The sequence below is a fragment of the Taudactylus pleione genome, unplaced genomic scaffold (genome assembly GCF_031769625.1).
Source record: "Taudactylus pleione unplaced genomic scaffold, aTauple2 ptg000202l, whole genome shotgun sequence".
NCBI classification, from domain to species: domain Eukaryota; kingdom Metazoa; phylum Chordata; class Amphibia; order Anura; family Myobatrachidae; genus Taudactylus; species Taudactylus pleione.
In genome coordinates this window covers 6,398,805-6,419,214 of record NW_028284604.1, presented here as the reverse complement: position 1 = coordinate 6,419,214, position 20,410 = coordinate 6,398,805, and the positions used below count along the sequence as shown (strand labels likewise).

The window sequence follows — 20,410 nt, the reverse complement described above, 5'->3', positions numbered from 1 at the left end:
AATACTTGCAAACTTGCTGCCGTAAAACTGAGCCAGCAAGAGAGAATGCGGCTAAGAAAAAGTGCCGTATTTTCTAGGTAGTGATCTTCAGTTAATAAAAATGACACTTCTCACATTACATAACCACACAATATACGATACATCACTGGCCATAGCTAGGATTTGAGCCTGAGAAGAGCTATGCCTTTGCTGTGCTTACCCAATATTAACCTTTCCTGACTCCTCTATTTTCTTATCGATGGTTCTAAGTCAATGTGGTTTTATATTTTTTTAAGCAAACATCCATAAAAAAAAAAAGTAATTCTCATTTCTACAATTCTCTATGAAATTCAATATATATTAAAGGCATAGCAACCAATATCAATCAAGCAATATACATTGTAAACTTCAGACAGTGTACCATTTCTCCAATACGTATGCTCAAGTGAATTTATTATATTCAAGCCAAACTGACAGAAGTTTTTAAAACTGTACCAGTATTAATTGACAGCAGCAGAGGGGAATACGGTTCACACAGGGCCGTAGCTAGGGTAGTGCGGCCGGTGCCATCACACAGGGCACCACAGGTCAGGGGGCGCTGTTTGGGCCTGTCAAATTTCTGTTTATTATCATCCTTGCTTGTAGCTTCCTCTTATTCATCCCCAGCATCTTCTGGCCTCTCCTATCTCTTCTATGGTCCTTCCTCATGAAGCCATGGCCCTTTTTGGGGTGCATTATGTCCTTCTGAAAAATGAGGGGGGCGCCAATGTGCTTTCTGGCACAGGGCACCAAAAAGTCTAGTTACGGCTCTGGGTTCACGTCACATTGGGGAACAAGGATCCTAAAACTGGCATATATCCCTATAGCTTACAAATATTTTGTATTGTTGGCTTGGCTGGTGATTACACCTGTGATCGAGCAGTATACAGAGACTGCACACTCTCATCGTCATGAGTGCAGGATGTCTCACAGAGGAGGGCGGGGCCGCCAGCACTGGGACATGCAGCACTGCCCGTAGTGTCCTGAGGATGCCCCAAGTGGCTGCACAGACTGCAGTATGCCTGTCTGGTGCATCCAAAGGACGTTTCAGGCAGCACTGTAGCAGCAATACGGGCTGCAGGGTGCTGTTCCAGGCAGCCTGTTAGGCAGTAGCAAGGGTCGTTGGGCAGCAAAGGTGCCACACCCAGGGCCCTACACTCTGTGCGGCAGCAGATGTTGCACACCCCTAGTTATGGCCCTGGCTCCTCCTCCCTCTCCGCATGCCATCTCCTCCTGCTCTCCCCCCTGGAGAGCCAGAAACAGAGGTAAAGAGAGAGACAGCGAGAGAGAAAGAGAGAGTGACACACGGGGACAGAGATGGGAATGGGATGGTTGAAGTTTGGCAGAGCCGGGCACAATATCTAGCGACCCAGTGATTGACGGGTAATGATACTAGTACTATATATAATAATACATGAAAGTGGATAATAACATTGCTTTGTGCAGTAGAAGAGCAGTACAGAAAAACAGGCTTTCCCATCACACTGGTTACATGCAGACTTTAATAGGAGAGCTGTGCAGTGATTGTCAACAAGAGACCCTGGTGCTACCTTCCGAGCCTTCACCTGCGAACTACAATTCCATGATGCCTGATTGTCAGATATATTACAGCTTTTACCACATGTGTAACATGCCTGCTGATCTGTTATTACAAATAGGTGTCTCTTTCAATGATTAAGTGTATTTTTGAAACTTAATACTGAAACAAAATGCAATGCAATGAAGGAGCCTTTTGAAGGTTACCCAATATAGCCCCTAATGGGTATGAGGTTGCCTAGTGCTGGCGTAGTGCCTTTACATCACCCACTCGGCACTTGAATCAGTGGCCAAACAAATAAAAAATCATTATAAGAGTCATAAAGGCTTCAAGGAGGCCTACTTTAATATATAGAATTGTTGGAATCACAGTAGACTGAAGGCAATGCAACATAAGATTTCACTGTGCAGGTATAATTTGTGCTACATTCCCCTGCACCTTCTACTATTCCAACCCTGCTCCAGCCAATACCAGATATATGATAAAAAGATGATAATAAAAGAAATGCTAGGAAGCAGCTGGGGAGTCTCTGCAACAAATATCCTCAGGCAAGAGAGACACACATAGATAGACTCTCCAGGATGATTCCAGGTCCTGTGGGCATGGGAGCAGGGCAATTACCGGGTACACCACGACAAGAGTTGTGTGTCAGTACATGTGCATTATGAATTTGCATGGAGCATCTCTCCACCCACTTCCTGACTACAACCAATCTCCTGTAATCTGGGGGTATATACCCAAACAGCGCCATAATAGGGATTTTCTGCGCCCTGTGACAGCTCTGGCTATCTGATTGTGGTGACTTTGCACTCTAGTCAGTCTTGCTGTTTCTGCTGCTTTGCCTTGCTGATTGACCATCTGGACCTAGACCCTTAGGGGCCCATTTATCATTCTATATTTGCGGCTATACCACCTGTTTTCGGGGGTTAACCGCAAAATATTAAGTTCCCCGGATATATCTCCGATACCTGCTGCGATCCCTCCATTTCCACTGGCAGCTGTAGCCCCCATAGGTGTCTATGAGGGATATGATCCTGCCAAATTTACCAACATCTGGAATGCGATGCATTCCGGGTATTGAAGATGGTGTTACCCGCTGTAGCCTATGGGCTACACTGCGCATAATTAGCTGATGGAGGGTTCCTCCGGAACCCCCTCTGGCAATGGCGTCTGTACATGTGCAGTCAGTGGGACTGTGCATGCACAGCAGGCCCGGCAGCTCTCCAGGCACATCGCAGAGACGGGGTCCTGTCAGAGACTCTGCCCCTGTACCTGCATGTGCTGGATGATACATTCCGATGATAGGATTGCATCTTGCAATGCAACCATGAGCGGTAATGTCATGCCCAGATCGCATTGCGATCATTAATACATGGGGGCCTTAGCCTCATCTGACAACCAGGTCTACATTGCTTGGCTTTGAATCTAACTTTGGGTCTCATTTATCAACGAGTGATATTCTTGTTATCACTCGTTACTAATCTTAAATGGTGCTCCAACCAACCAGCTCCTAACTGTCATGTGTTTGAAAAATTACAGTTAGGAGCTGGTTGGAGCTCATTTAAGATTAGTAACGGATGCTAACAAGAATATCTCTCATTGATAAATGAGGCTCTCTATCCTGTGTTCACCACTCTGGCTACCAGCAACTGGGATCTTTCCCAAACACAATAGCTGCAGGCTTCTATAGGGGCTGCTATTTATCAGATCTACAAAGTTCCAGAATGCAAGATGAATTTAGATATTGTAGACTATGGGTTACAGATGACACAATTTACCAGGAGAGAGATCTGTAGAATCTCATGCACAAGCACTATGGGGGTCATTCAGAGGCGGCCGTACGGTCTACGACCGCACGGCCGCCTCGATGTTTTGCCAGTGCGCATGCTCACGAGGGAGCCGGCTCCCTCGTGCGCATGCATGAGACCCGCTACGACCGACAGCGCCGGTCGTAGCGGGTCTCTTTCCAAAGGGGGCGAGCTGTCGATGTTGATTGACAGCTCGCCCCGTTTGGAAGGCGGGCCGGGGGGGTGACAGCCCAAACAGAGGCGTTCCCATGGGAACACCTGCCGTTTGGGGGAGGCCCCACTGACATCACTAGTGATGTCAGTGGAGAGCTTCCGGCTCTGACAGAGCCAGAAACTCTCCGGGGCTTACGACAAGTGAGACCCTACCCTAGGGTCTCGTCGTAAGCCCCGATGGTCGCGATGGTCGCGATGGTCTCTGACCATCGTGACCATCACCCGAGCGGTCGTTAGAGCTGTGGGTGTTAACCCACAGCCTAACGACCGCAACAGAGACGGGCGGTCAGGATGCAAGTGGCTGCCCAGTTTCTGAGCGAACGCTTGCGTCCTCCGACCGCCTCTGAATGAGGCCCTGTGTGTGGAACCAGAATGATAAAGTAAAGTAGTCATATTAGCGATCACTTTACTTTTCCGTATTGAAGCGACGGTCTCTGATTGGAGTAGGCGCTCCTGTCCCTGGATGTGTATGATAGTACATGATACATAATTTCTTATTGCCGTGATTATCAGCAGATAATAAATAATTTTAGTTTAGTTTTAGAGCATCAAGATGGCCGTCACTGTCTGTGTAGCGATATTTGGGTGGCAATCCTAGTTTAAGAAATACCTGCAGAGCATTATTGGCCATACAAAACCATCTGGTTTTTGCGCATCCTCTGAGGTGGCAGCAATGTGATGTGGCCCCGGCCATTACTGCCATTGGGATTCACCTTAGTGTTCTTTCATATAGGACCAACTTTCACTTTACTTACTTATATTTTTTCTGTAACAGGTTTGAGGAAGAAGAAAATGTCACACAACATTTGCAATAGTATTTCCATTCAAACAAGCAAAGCACAGAAAGATGATTTGATATTGTGCAACAGAACTATGATGAAGTTGAGTTTAATGTTATTTTCCTGTTATTCTAACAATTTCCCAAAGCTAATGTATCCTGTTTTCATTTACAGCATCAGGACATTACATTATAATCATTCAGATGCCAGCCTGTCACACTACTATGTCATCACATGCCAGCAATACAATAACCACCACCAGCATCAATATTGTTGAGGATAACTAGTATTTAGTCAGCATGTGAAGTATTTGTGACAACAACACAGGTTATTACATACACAAATAGTAAATAAAACACAAATTGTGACTCACGAATTTCCATTAGAACATTGAAAATTCATGTCATACCACATGAATGAAATCCTTCTTTTGCATACTAAACCCTCTGAGTGCCGCACTTGCTTTACTTATATATATATATGAGCTAGATGTCTCAAAAATGAAAATTACATTATTGCTTTTGCACAAAGGTGAATTATGTGTATTCCATGGTGAAGGCAGAGTTTAAATAAATAAATAAATAAATAAATAACACTATTTCATTTGAGCATATAACCCAGATGGAGAAATGACTGGCAGATGTGCTACTTCCATTGTTCCACAGCAGGCAAAGTGTAAATATAGTGACCTAAAAAGGTGGAGATACCATCATCTTATCTCCAACAGGGGGCAACAAGCCTAAACCCACCATCCACTTGCTGTGCTAGGCTTACAGAGGGTTAGAAATACAACATAATGACATGTATGTACAGTGCTGTAAATACGGTATAATAGGGAGCAGTGTTATTAGAGCATCACACAGATTCCCTAGCCTACAGCCAAGCACAATATAATGTAACATTCCCTAGTGAGCAGGTCTAATAGCTGAATAACAGGTGCACTGCAGCTCCTGGGCAGCAGCAGATAAGACCCGTCCCTCGCTGGCTGTCCTAGGATGTGCTGTGAATGAGAATACGAGAGAGAGAGAGAGAGAGAGAGAGAGAGAGAGAGAGAGAGAGAGAGAGAGAGAGAGAGAGAGAGAATATATAAATATATGTTATTATCATCATCAACACCAGGGCGTGCGATCCCTTCTCTCTACCTATGGTGATTCCCATAATCGTGATGACAACTTTGCCCATTCACCATGTAGCAGCAGATGTATGTATATGCTGTGTACCGGCGGTGTGTGCAGGGAAAGGGAGCATCGCTGCATAGGGATATTCATATGACTGCAGGAGGGATGCCCTCTCCTTACCGTCCCAGTTCGGACTCCAGCTCGTAGTAATGGGCCAAGGTGTCCTTGTTGGAGCCATCGATCCAGTAATCGGGCGCAGCACTGCCGGACCTGGACGAGGAGGAGGAGGTGGAGGAGGACGCTGTGGAAGACGAGGAGGAAGACGAGGACGAGGAAGGCAGAGTGACTTTCAGCATGTCGGGGCGGCGGAGGACAGGGCTGCCAGAGGGGGAATGATGAGATGGAAGCACTCAGCACTGAGCCTCACTCACTGGAGCAGAGATCGCAGCCAATGGAGCGGCTGCAGGAGAAGGAGGCAGGGTCTGCGTGTGCCCAGGTCCCTCCGATATGCGGAGACCCTGCTGCTGGTGGGGACTGGCACACGGTGCCCTCTCTCGGACGAGCCCTTTGCAGACCGAGGTTCACGCAGTAGAAGGGCAGCCGGGGAAATGCCCACAGGGAGGGCTATCTCTTCGTCCTTATTGTTCTTGTGTTACCTCTAACCACCCAAGCGGCTGCCAGCTGTGCACGGAACACGGGCTGGCGGCAGTGCGGGGAGACGAGGTATTTATAGGCACACTTGGAGTTTGTTTAGTTGTAGCGCTGCCATCGCAACCCTGCTCAGTGCAACCTGCTGCTGAGTAAGTACACAGACTGGTGCTGAGGGTGGCAGACAGATGTGTCCCTGTGTGATATTCCTACAGCTGTGTGACAGCCTTCCAGCTCTGTGTGATATTCCTCCAGCTGTGTGACAGTCCTCCAGCTCTGTGTAATAGTACTCCAGCTGTGTGACAGCCTTCCAGCTCTGTGTGATAATACCGTGTGATATTCCTACAGCTGTGCGACAGTCCTCCAGCCGTGTGACTGTCCCTCTGCAGCTGTGTGACCGTTCTCTTGCAACTGTGTGACAGTCCTGCAGCTGTGTCCGTTCTCCTGCTACTGTGTGACAGTCCTGCAGCTGTGTGATAATCCTCCAGCCGTGTGAATGATCCCCTGCAGCTGTGTGACCGTTCTCTTGCAACTGTGTGACAGTCCTGCAGCTGTGTGATAGTCCTCCATGGGCCGTGTGACAGTACTCCTGCTACTGAGTGACAGTCCTCTGCAGCTGTAGGACAGTCCTGCTGCAACTCTATGCCAGTAGTACTGCAACTGTGTTAGTCCTCCAGCTGTGTAACTGCACAGGTCACGAGGGTGACATCAGGGAGGGATTGCTGTAATTGGGTAAACTACTGCTATGGATGCATGTGATAATTATCTATTGGGTTTATGCAATCTGTGGTGTCCAGCTGTTGTGGAATTAAAAATCTCCACATGTCCTATGTTAATGTCATGCTGGTACTTGCAGTTTCATAATATCCATTGAGACACAAATTGTTTTCCTACTGTACTATACATATTGTAATAGGAATGTGTGAGCCAGTGTAAAGGGACCCACACACTAGACGATTTTAAGCATAATTTGCACGAAAACAATGCATGGGAACAATATATTGTTTAAAAACGTGCAAATCGTGCAGCTTCCAGGAACGATAACGATTTGATGCATGGTCCCATGGGTCGTTTGTCGTATCTTGTTGCCTACACACTGGACGACTCGCAAAAGATGCGATGTCGTCAACGATTTCCCTTGAACTCCCCGGGCTACTCACCGGCACTCCTGGACAGACGATATCTTGCTAAACTGTGCAATGTGACGAACGACCAATCGTCTGTCCTTAACGATTTCCAGTGCATCGTTAAGGACAAACGACCCATGGGACCATGCATCAAATCGTTATTGTTCCTGGAAGCTGCACGATTTGCACGTTTTTAAATGATGTGTCGTTCCCATGCATCGTTTTCATGCAAATTGAGCCTAAAATCATCTAGTGTGTGGGTCCCTTTACACTGGCTCACACATTCCTATCACAATATGTATAGTATAGTAGGAAGACAATTTGTGTCTCGATGGATATTATGAAACTGCAAGTACCAGCATGTAATTAACATAGGACATTTGGGGACTTTTAATTCCAGATTTTACCTGCTGTAGGTAAGATCTAAAGATACGACAAACGACTTGCGCTACCTCGCATAGGAACGCTATCCTTCCTGGAAACTGCACGATTTGCACATTTTTAAACAATGCATCATTCCAATGCATCATTTTCGTGCAAATCGTGCCTAAAATCGTCTGTCCAGTGTGTGGGCCCCTTTACCTACAGCAGGTAAGATCTGTCAATCTCCTTAACGATGCGCTGGAAATGGTTAAGGACGCACGATAGGTCGTTACTCAAATTGCACAGTTTAGCAAGATATCGTCTGTCCAGGAGTGCCGGTGAGTTGCCCAGGGAGTTCAAGGGAAATGGTTGACGACATTGCATCTTTTGCGAGTCATCCAGTGTGTGGACAGAGGCCCTAATTCAGAGCCGGACGCTCTGACAGAGCGCTCGCTCTGAATCAGGGCCGGTCTTTTTTCTTTTTAGAACGGCCTCCTGGCCGCACGCATAGCTGTGGGTGACCATCCACAGCTATAGCGAGCGTCCAGGAAGATGTCGCGATGGTCAAGACCATCGCGACCATCAGGCTTGCAACGAGACCCTTTGGCTCTAACAAAATCTCTCCCACTGACATCACGAGTGATGTCAGTGGGACCAGCCCCAAACGGAGGCGTTCACATGGGAACGCCTCCGTCTGGGCAGCCACTCCCCCTACCCGCCCACCAAAGGGGGCATGCGGTCACTCAACATCGACAACACGCCCCCTTTGGTACGAGACGCGGAGTGACGGATTGCCCGTCGCTATCCGGGTCTCGCGCATGCGCACTACGGAGCCAGCTCCGTCGTGCGCATGCGCTCTGGGCCACAATCGACCCGGTTGCGAGCGCTCAGCGCTTGCGACCAGGTCTGAATCAGGCCCAGAGAGTGCTGGAGAGGTAGCTGAGGCACCTACTCAAAATGAGTGTCCTTCAGGGGTATTCTAGTAATATATGAGCATCCTATATTCTTTTACATCATTGTGTTAGAATTTCTGGAGCACCCTCTTCACTCTCTCCATCCAACTATGTTTATAGTTAATACCTTTATTAAAAGAAAAATATTTCCTCTTTGTTTCATTAAAAATTGCTCCAATTGCAGCTTTGTGACATTGTCCCCCACAGTGCCCCTTCATGCCAGTGCCCCGTAGTCAGTAGTACTCCTAAATGCCAATGTCACCACAGTGCTCCTGGACTGCCTACTTCTCCGGGGAAGTGGGCAGATCCGGAAAGCTGGTCTACTTTCTCGGGCAGCCGAAGCAAGTCTTCTGGATTTTCCAGTACGGTCGTGCGGTCAGGGTAGGCAGGAGAGGCAGAACCTCCCCTGTCATACTCCCACTCCCTATCTTACTCCCTGTCATGCTCCAGAATTTTGATATATAAACTGTGTTTCTTCCCAGCCATTGACTTCACCACAAGTCACTGCTTTCCAGGATGGTAGGCAGGTATGCTCTGCTCTCAGGGCCTTTGCAAGGTTTCTGGGTGCCATAGGCAACATTTCACCCACTGCCCCTGCTCTTTCCAATTCATGATATGCCACACATTAGTGACCCCAATTTATAATATGCAACACAGCAGTGTCCCAAATTCATAATATACTGTATAGAAATGTCCCCACTATTATGCCACCCAGCAGATCCCAAAAAATCATACAGTGCCTCATGACACTGCCCCAACTCATAATATGCCACAAATCTGTGCCACAAATTCATTATATGCCACACAGCTGTATCCCCAATTCATAATTATGCTACACATCAATGCCTCCAATACGGATTGGGTATGGGATCCCGGCAGGGGGGATGCTGCTCGTCAGAATACCAACAGCGGCATCCCGACAGAATCCCAACTCCCTTCAGTAAGTAAGGTTATACTAACCCTTACCCCTAACCCTTCCTCCCCGGTGTCTAAACCTAACCTCCCCCTTAGTGCCTAACCCTATCCTCTTCCTCGCCGGTGCCTAACCCTAACCCTCCCTCCTTAGTGCCTAACCAGGGGCGGAACTAGCGGCGGTGCAGCCGGTGCCTTGCACCGGGGCCCGCTGTAGTGCAGGGGCCCATGGCTGCCTGCATTCGACAGCGCCGCTTACCGCCGACCTGGTCGCCATTAACAAAAATTGGAGCCGCAGCGGGCCCGCTTCGGCCACTCCGGCTCCGATATGACAGACACCCGCCGCAGCCCGGCCCCCTGTTAAGACACGGCACGCGTGACGTCACGTGTGCCGTGTCATAACAAGGGGCCGGGCTGCTGGAGAGGATCGAGAGGAGCCGCGGAATGAGAAGAGCAGAAGAGGCAGGAAATAAGGTAAGTAAGTTGCGGTAGTATGGGGGGGGAAGCACATGTTGGGGCTGGGGGGGGGAAGAGGCTGACACACACGCTGGGTTTAGGGGGGGATAGATGCTGACACACGCTGGGGCTGGGGGGGGGAGAGGCTGACACACCCTGGGGCTGGGGGGGAGGCTGACACACATGCTGGGGCTGGGGGGGGGAGAGGCTGACACACACTGGGGCTGGGGGGGGAGAGGCTGACACACACTGGGGCTGGGGGGGGGCTGACACATGCTGGGGCTGGGGCGGAGGCTGACACACTCGCTGGGGCTGGGGGGAGAATGAAGCTGACACTGGGGCTGGGGGGAGAATGAGGCTGACACGTGGGGATGGGACACACACTGGGGCTGGGGGGAGAAAGACTGGCACGCTGTGGCTGTGGGACACATGCTGGGGCTGGGGGGAGAATGAGGCTGACACGCTGGGGCTGGGACACACGCTGGGGCTGGGGGGGCGGAGGCTGACACACATGCTGGGGCTGGGGGGAGAATGAAGCTGACACTGGGGCTGGGGGGAGAATGAGGCTGACACGTGGGGATGGGACACACACTGGGGCTGGGGGGAGAATGAGACTGGCACGCTGTGGCTGTGGGACACATTCTGGGGCTGGGGGGAGAATGAGGCTGACACGCTGGGGCTGGGACACACGCTGGGGCTGGGGGGAGAATGAAGCTGACACTGGGGCTGGGGGAGAATGAGGCTGACACGTGGGGATGGGACACACACTGGGGCTGGGGGGAGAATGAGACTGGCATGCTGTGGCTGTGGGACACATGCTGGGGCTGGGGGGAGAACGAGGCTGACACACTGTGGCTGTGGGACAGACGCTGGGACTGGGGGGAGAATGAGGCTGACACACTGGGGGGGAGAGAGGCTGACACACTGGGGCTGGGGGGGAATGAGGCTGAGACGCTGGGGCTGGGGGGGAGAATGAGGCTGACACGCTGGGGCGGGAGAATGAGGCTGACCCTAGGGCTGGGGGGTGGGGAGAATGAGGCTGAGACACTGGGGCTGGGGGAGAGAATAAGGCTGACATGGTGGGGCTGGACAGACTGGATTTACTGACTGGCGGGGCAGTGAGGGGTGGTGAAAAAACAAGGCTGGGTAGCAGGACAGACACTGGATCTAAATACGGGGGGGAGTGGGGGGTGGTGAAAAAATGTTGGGGTGCGGGGTGCCAGGAATGGGCAGTGGGGGGGGCCCAAAGCATATTCTTGCACCTGGGCCCACCACCCTCTAGTTCCGCCACTGTGCCTAGCCCTAACCTCCCGTCTTAGTGCCTAACCTCCCCCTGCCCGGTGCCTAAGCCTAACCCTCCCCCAACTCCCGACACTTACCTTCAGGGTGCCAATGGTCGGGATTCTGGTGCCGGGATCCCGATGCTGTCGGGATTTCATCGCCGGTATTTCGACCATCGGCACCCCGCATGCCGGGGATGCAGACTACATCACCTCCAATACATATTATGCCACACATTTGTACCCTAATACATAATATGCCACACATGTGTGCTCCAATACAGAACATTCCACACATTTGTGCCCCAATAAATAATATGCCCCATATTTGTATGCCCAATACATAATATGCCACACATTTGTGCCCACAATACATATGCCACCCATTTGTATACCAAATGTATTGTATACCATATAACCATGAATTATGCCAATACATATGCCACACATGTGCCCCAAATTCTATATATGCCATACAGCTGTGTTCCTATCGATGTCCTCACGATACGATTTTATGGCCAATTTCCTCATGAACTTTCACGGGAGCTCCCTTGCCGTCGTGATCATGATTTGGAGTTAAAAATGTCCAATCTGACTAAAGATCTATCTTGCAGCCAATGCATTGTATCCCAGATTGGCTAATCTGCCCTACAGCATGGCAGATCAGAAGATGCGATGTACGACGAGTGGGGACGCGCATCGGCATCGTGCTCGTGAGTATAAACTCACGATTTGTACTTTTTTTACCCGATTCGTCGTTACGATTCGTCGAAATCGGCCAAATCGTGTAAAATGTCGCTATGTGTGTGGGTACCTTTACCCTGCATGCTAGCAGTCAATAAACCAATCCCCCCACACACCCTGTCTGCACTCATTAACCCCCCACCCCCCAAACATACACACTGACCCTCAGTGACAGACTGACAAACGGGCGAAAGAAGAGGATTGGTGGAGAGGGTAGGGCCACCTCCACTGCTGCTGACTCTACCGTACTAGCAAGTGAGAGTGCAGTGCCGGGGGCAGAGGAGTTCCTGCGCCAGCCTTGGTCATCAGTAGTCCTTGCCGGGACTGAAAGAGACATCCTTCATTTTGTTTTGTGGACTCAGCGGTGCCCTCCAGTGACTGGTCCCAGGGGCGTTGAGAGACGTGCCCGGCCCAGGGGAAGGGGGCGTGGCCTAATCGCTGGAGGCATGGGCATGCTCTCTTATGATAATTTTTTTTTTGCAGTGCCGTGCACTGGGGAGGGGGGGGTGCCCACAGGCATAGGAGACTGCTTGGGGGGGAGGGGGAGTCCATGAAAGATGACGTTTCGCCTCTTTCTAAGACCCAAAATTTGGCGGGAAAATCTGAATTTGCCGGGAAAATCTGAACCAATCCGAGCCTGCACATCTCTAAGCAGAATCCCCATGGCCCCCTCCTCTGTTCCCTTTAAACCTACTCCCTTGGAATACTCATTAGCACCAATGGTCTCAGGGGCGTATCTATAATGGGTGCAGGGTGTGCGGGGAACACGGGTCCCTGGGTCCAGGGTAGCCTCGCACCGCACATCCTGCACCCATAGAAGTACTTACCTCTCCGGAGTCCCACGTCGGAGCGGGGGTCCGGCGCTGTAAAACAACAGGAAAATGTTGTTTGCGCATGCGCAGTACAGGGAAAATGGCCCCCGCTGCCATTTTACCGGTGACGTGTGCATGCACTATAGACTCTGGGCACACTCTAGTGCCCAGAGTCTATAACTCCGGCGCTGGCCGCGCACAGCTCAGTGCGCTGCCGGCCGCCGGGCGGAGAGGAGGGGGCCCGTGTTGGAGACTGCACACGGGCCCCCTCCTCTCTAGAAACGCCCCTGATTGGTCTCCAGTATCACCTTTACATTGATGACACACAAACTTACCTATCCTCCCCTGATCTCTCTTACTCAGTACTCACTTGTGTCTCTTCCTCTCTTTACCATCTCATTCTGGATATTCCAGCACTTCTCAAATGAAACATGACCAAAACAGAAATTATAGTCTTCCCCGGTCCTTCTTTGTTTTGTTGATAATGTTTCCCTCTTTCACTTTTCCCATTTCCACCTCTGCAGTATCTGTAGGAAAATGTATAACGCCTGAAGCCATTCAAAATTCTTATTCATACATTCATCGTCTCCTGCCTCCACTACTGTAACATCCTACTCTGTGCCCCCCCCCTTCTGCAACCTTTTTCACTTGCTACTCTTCCCCCTCAGAATCCAGTTCAAATTCCTGACCCTCACATACAGTGCATAGAACTTAACTCTCCTACATCATCCAACCTCATTTTTGTCTATACTCCCTCGAGCACCCATTTTCTCTTCCACCAATTGCCTACTCTCCTCTTTCCATGGTTAACACCTCTCACGTCTGCCTCCAAGATTATCCTGCCCCCCTCCCCCTTTTGGAACTTACTCCCTCTCCAAGTCAGACTTTCTACCTTGTGTTATAGCACTTTCTCATCACAAAGCTCTTCACATGTAATTGTATTGTCCCTTTAATGTCTGATTCAGAGATATAAGGAAATCCGATGAATTTTTGTCAGTGCTTAACCACTTAACTGACACATTTTTTTTCCAAAAACCGCTCAGAAATTGTCGTTTTTTTTTTTTTTTTTTTTAAAGACTGGATTAGGTCAAGAACATCTGTTTAAAACTTATCCAACACGATTTTTAAAAATATATATATTTTTGAAACACTGTATACCACGTATACCATAAAATAGCAATTCTTATGGTATACTGTACTGATGGCCATTGACAGCTGTACCATCAATGGTCGATGGGTTCAACCATCAATAGAAACCATCGATTGTTAGAGACCACAGCCACCGATGTTTCATTAACATCGGTTAACAAACCATCAATGGTTGGTGGCCATTCCTAGTATACTGTATAGTATAGCATCCCTAAGTGTAGGCCCCGTTTCAAGTCTCGATCATACAGGACTGCCATAATTAAAATAAAATGACCTATAACATCAATGTTAAAAATAAATAAAGCCGTAATATTTGGGATGTGCCGTGAGGTCATGAAGTGACCTGGTGTCGTGATGTCACTGTGTCACTGTCAAATGACTACCAGCGTGGGAGTGGCTTTGCAGCCATTCTTTCACCAGCTACTTCTCTTCCACAGTGTCAAAGCCCCCTGCGGACACCACTGAACCCTACAATACACCTGCCGGACCCATTTGTAACCCGCCGCAGAAGCCACTGGACCCCTGCACCCTGCCATGGACACCGCTGAACACCCGCAATGCAAGCCGGACCCCTTGCGCACAACGCCAGACCACCAAACATACGCACCTTTATCAGAAATGTGTATATATGGCTGCAATCATCAATTAAGAAGGAAGTCCAGGAGGAAGGGCTGCAGGGTGAGAGATTCACTTTGGTCTGTATGGAGGGAAAAGCCTGATGGTTTCCGGAAGTTGGACAAATAAGGAATTATTGAGATTGTTCTTGCTGTTGAATAAGTGGTGAATTCCACTATATAAGGTACACCCCCATCTGCACAGAGGGTGATCACCTTTGGTGATGGTTACATCATTTACTATTATAATGCACTAGGAGGCGCCCTTTTCTCCACCTTTTGTTTTACAGAAATTGACGCTGCCTGGGCAGCAGTACATGGGAGTAGGAGCAGCCACCCTATACGTTTGGGGAGTGCGTCTTTTGATGAACTGATATTGAAATTGCCTTGGGATTTTATTGACTTTTTTAGGACACAGCGCCATGTACTACCTCTTTCTGAATATATATATATATATATATATATAAACAAGACAAGAAGCCGCTAATTGTGTAGTATGTAAGAAACAAACTAGTTTCAGAATAGATAATATCGAAGCGGGATGATTGGCTGAGACCAAATCTTGTAAATTAATATCTGGCGACGCCATTTTGTGTCGCCTCTAACGACGCCATTTTGCGTCCTCAGTACAATACCATTGTGTGTGATGCTATATTTGATTATTAGCGTCGTGCGTCTGTTTTGCTACCGCATAATGTTGAAAGTCCAATCAAAACCTATACGCACATTAGATAATACATATAAAACATACCAGGCGCACAGCGCATAGTTGCGCTGTACATCAAAGCAGATAAACACAAAACACAGACGCACAACGCATTCTAGCAAATTTACACAATATTCTCACACTCACACATGCAATCACTTATAAAAAGGTTACCAAGCATTAAGGTTAATATTAGAGGTTTTATTAGCAAATACTTATGTTGTGAAATGTAATGTATACGATATTTAAGGTACATAAGCTAGTAGACATGTCATGTTTGGTACCATTCTAAATCACAGTTTATTTGCAGATCTCTGGTTCTATCGTCAAGGAGATCGCATCATGCGTCTGCAAGTTATAAATTATAGGAAATTAGTGGTTAGAATGTATATCTGTATGTAGTATCTTTTGATTAGTTTAAACCAGTTCTTCGGCGGCAAAAACCACACAAAGCAACATCTGAGGAACTGGGACATACCCCTAGTGACGCCGTATGAACTGTCCTATGACCTGCCTTGTACCAGAATGTCCAGGAGCAAGACCCAGTGGAAACCTGTCAACTAGTTTCTTTGTTCTGTAAGGTATATAGCCTGGGTACTGGTTATAGTATACAGCCATTCTTCTTGGATGACCACAGGCTTCTGTATAGACGACTGTATACTGGGACCAGTGCGCACGCGTATGTATCGGCTTGTACCTTTGTATTTAATTGCTTTTTGCGCTAATTGTCTAGATTACAGCGCGTTATACATTTCATTGAATAATATAACTTTTTTTATTTTGGAACCACAATTGGATTGGAAAGCAATTATTTCTTATGCGACTTGTAGCGCTAAACTGCGACATTTGGGTATAAAGATTTAGGGGTATCAATAATAATATGCGTACATTTGATAAAAAATAACTACGCTTATCTCAATTCCATTCAATGGTGTATTGGATCAGGACACGGACTCCATAGGATTTCCAATTTCGGAATATAACCCAGCACCAAAACAAAAACAAAACCAAAAAAGACTCATAGGGTAGTATGTCACAACTTTATGAATAATAATAGGGATTAAAAACACGTACAAAACAGTCACTTGGCATAAAGCATATCAATCAAGGATAATTCACCCAAACCAGGGACCCGGAAAGTTCAAACTGAGTGGTACCAAATTCAGGGAACTTCCGACCGTAGTATTTCCTAAAGGGGTGTCTAGCAGTGATTGGGACAGGGGCGGAGTTGTAGCCAGAAGGAGGGGCTGGGGACAGGGCACTAGGTAACCGCCTGGCCAGGGGAGGAGAGAGTGGGGTGCTGTCGGCTGCGTGGGATGGGGACAGAGCAGTATCTGCCGCCGATGCTGCGGCTGCTGCTTCTGTAGCTCGGTCACGGGCAGCCATGCCGATGAAGGAAGAGGTAGGAGAGCCGCCGGCTCCCCGCAGACAGAGCAGCAGCTGCGGCTAACTTGCCGCCGCTGCTGCTTCTATAAATCACAGCCACGACGGAGGACAAGGGGGGTCGGGGTCCTTCCGGCCGCCCAGGCCAGGGACACAGCAGAGCAGCCACGCCGGGAGGAGGGTCACGCCGGCTGCCCGATTACTGCTGGCAACAGTGATCGGGACACACAGGAGGAGAATCCAAAGATATTCAGTGCCCCCAGTAGTGGTGCCCCTTATGCAGTGTCCCCAGGGGGCATTAATACAGTGGTGCCCCCTGTATTAATGCCCCCTGTAGAAGTAATGCCCCCTGTAGTAGTGCCCCCTGTAGTAGTGCCAATAGTAATGCCCCCAATAGTAATGCCCCCAAGTAAATGCCCCCAGTAGTTTTGCCCCAATAGTAATGCCCCTGAGTAAATGCCCCCAGTAGTAGTAGTAGTAGTAGTAGTAGTAGTAGTAGTCATGACGTCTCAGCCATAGTGCCCGTGGGGGGAGTCGGAAGCCGGAGTGCAAGAGTGAGCTCCAGCTGCTGCTGTGGGGAGGGAGCCATGCGACTGCTGGTAACAAAATCTCAGCGGGCACCCGCAAATGGAGCCGGGCTGAGGTGGGTCCAAGGAGGCGGAGCTGGTTCAGTCTCCAAATAGAAGTGACGGAACGCAGTTCCGCCCCGTTCCAGCCCACTTTAACCACTGGTTTGTGTACATCTCCTATGGTTTTTGATCTGCGCATGGGCAGGACTTGTGCTGCACATGTGCAAAGATTGTACTGCGAGATTGCTCGCAGTGTCCCCTAAGCCATAGCATGATTGACAAGATGTGGCCATTTGGGGAGGGACAAGGACTGTTTCCCAAAACTGAGGTGTGTCACCTACGTTTTGTTGGAGTACTATACGCCAGTGACTGCGTCTTCCCAGGGGTAAACACAGGAATGCTAGAGGGGGGGGGTTCCAAATGCTTGATTTTAAAGCAAGTGTGGCCAGTCCATGAAAATGGCATAATTAGCACTTAACCAGCTATACTATACGTCTTAAGTATAGTGTATGTGATAATTCTGACATATATAAAACCAGCGATCACAGTAACCCATAACATGCGTAAATAGGGCCATCCTGCCTGAGCTGAATGTTTTTATTTCAGATGTGGACTCCATTCCAGATCATCTGAGCAAGTTCGAGAGTCTGGGAAGCAGCAAAAGAACCTTGTACTACCTGGACATTCAGCAGGTAAAATAAGTATTGAACACATCAACATTTTTCTCAGTAAATATATTTGGAATGGGGCTATTGTAATGAAATTTTCACCAAATTGCAGCAACAACCCATGCAATCTACACAAGTTATGTGTTATAATGTGAAATTACACAGGGAAAAAGTATTGAACACGCTTCCTGAAATTTATTTAATACTTCGTACAAAAGACTTTGGGCCTGATTTAGAGCCGGACGCAATTAGCGCTCGCTCGTCCAGAAAATAGGGGTGGCTATTGAAATGAACCGTTCGCTCTTTGCGGTCTGTTCACGCCTCTAGGTCTGAGCGAGCGAACAAAACTTGCGGTCGTTTTTTGGAAAAATACGCCCCTTGGCCGCTCGCATCCTACGTCATGTCCGCTATTTATTAGATTAATCGAGTACATCGACCAGGGTATGAACTGCTCGCTATTCTTGGGGTTGGTTTTTGCTACCACAATCTTGCGAGCAGTTCTGGCTATAAAATAACCCAGTGACGTGGTCAATGACGCTGCTGTTTTAATTATGCACACCCATAAAACGCCCGTTTTGACCTTTAAGCACGCCTGCGTTCGGATCTCCACTCCCCGTTTTCAAGCACCTTCCCGTTACCACCCACATACGCCTCTTTCTGTCACTCAAATTTTCAGGCATTCGCTATTTTGCGAGCACATGAATTTCGACCGCACTGACTGGTTCGCGCATGCGTATAACGATCCGTACGCATGCGCAGTTGGGCAAACATCGCTCGGAGCGAACGAGCGGCCCTGAATCAGGCCCTTTGTTGGTAATGACAGCTTCAAGATGCCTCTTATATGGAGAAACTAGTTGCATGCATTGCTCAGGTGTGATTTTGTCCCATTCTTCCACACAAACAGTCTTCAAATCTTGGGCCTCTTCTAGGAACTCTAATCTTTAGTTCTTTCCATAGATTTTCTATTGGATTCAAGTCAGGTGATTGGCTGGGCCATTCTAGCAGCTTTATATGTACAGATTGGTCTCTTTATGCACTGGATAGTGTATTATTATACAATATTAATAATTGACCCTATAGATGGGTTATATCAGTGCACCCCTAACAGTGCATGTTTTTCTGATCTCCTAGTTGTGCACAAGTGTTTTCATTACTGGCTCACACATTTTAAAAGATCAACAGGTGGTGCTAATTATTCCTTTTGTGACACTGAGGGAATCTTAAAAACAGAAAACTTTATTATTATATGTTACTTCTATTGTGGTCATCATTGTGTGGGCTGGGGAGGGGGATTCCAGGCAACTGGAACCGCCCCCCCTTTGTTTGCCCATGATACCGACGCAGATTTACTGGCCTCGAATATGGAGATGGAACAGCCATTTTGTGTAGCTTTAAGATGGCCACACACTAGACCAACTTTCATCCAACCAGCCAACTAGTTGATTGGTTGGAATGAAAATCTGGTAAGGAATGGGAGTAAATGATGATCAGCAATTTGCTCCTAAATGCCAGAAAACAGATGAAAATGGTCGTTCAGACAAGTTTGTTAAATGTTTGATCTAAACAATTTGTTCAAACAACAGTTTTTGTCCATTTTCCGACGTTTGGGAGCAAATTGCTGATTGTCATTTGCTTTCATACCTTACCAGATTTTCATTCCAACCAATCAACTAGTTGGCTGCTTGGACAGATAATCTTTAGATGTGTGACCAGCTTTAGGTTTACTAACATGACCAATGCCGCGACCGATGGTTGCAATGGTGATCCGATGTTGTGTCTTCGGATGCAGCACACGAATCTGCATTGCCAGCAGTGGGCGTCTTTTGTCCTCAGATGCCTTCTGCGTCATTAGCATATTTTTGCATTGCTACTGCGTCCAAAGAAACCAGGTTTTGTTTATTAATATTTCACAACTCCTGCTCCTTCACTAAGACCCAAACTTTATAGTGCATTAAGAGCACTGCATGAAATGCTGGGTACAGGATAAACTGCTGTGGCTCAGCATTGGGGTGCTGAATGAGTGGCATACATTCTATGAGGGGCCTGTTTATCAATAATAGCATATTCAATGCGACCTGGGCGCGATATTAGCGTCCATGATCGCATTGCAGTATACCGTTATACCGCATGCATGTATTAGCACCCGCAGGGACAGGGGTTAGAAAAGGAGTCTGGTCTTGCGATGTGCGGGGAGTAAAGTGACTGCGACAGCGGTCTCTCGAAACCTGTGCCAGGACTCCTGTGCATGCGTCATTTACAGACCAGCAGCCATTGCTGGGAAGGTTCCTCTTGAACCCTCTCCAGATTAGTTTTGCGATATGGCTACAGCGGCAGAACAGCGTTAGCTTGCAGGGGCCAACTTGGTAAATCTGACAGCATCACATCCCCCATAGAAATCTATGGGGGTTGCAGCTACTGTTGGAAATGGTTCTGGGGGATACTTAATATTTGTGGCTACCAGGGGAGTATCTTGGGGTCCAAGCGCCCCTGGCAAACTAAGGGACTGGCGCCCCCCTCCAATGACTGCTTCTACTAAAATAAAACCCACACTGG

General features: G+C 48.3%; 1 protein-coding gene across 2 annotated transcripts in view; it reads right to left on the bottom strand.

Annotated features, from left to right (window-relative positions):
- The window catches only part of CAMK4 (calcium/calmodulin dependent protein kinase IV), a 284,083-nt gene that overhangs the window by 239,780 nt on the left and 23,893 nt on the right, over positions 1 to 20,410 (bottom strand). The window contains exon 1 of one of the 2 annotated variants that reach the window (XM_088477682.1): positions 5,654 to 6,601. The exons of the other annotated variant lie outside the window; for it this stretch is intronic. Within the exon in view, the coding sequence (XP_088333808.1) occupies positions 5,654 to 5,829 (176 nt within the window). The 5' untranslated portion in view covers positions 5,830 to 6,601. Of the gene's footprint in view, positions 1 to 5,653; positions 6,602 to 20,410 lie in introns of those variants that run through there. 2 annotated transcript variants of the gene reach the window in all.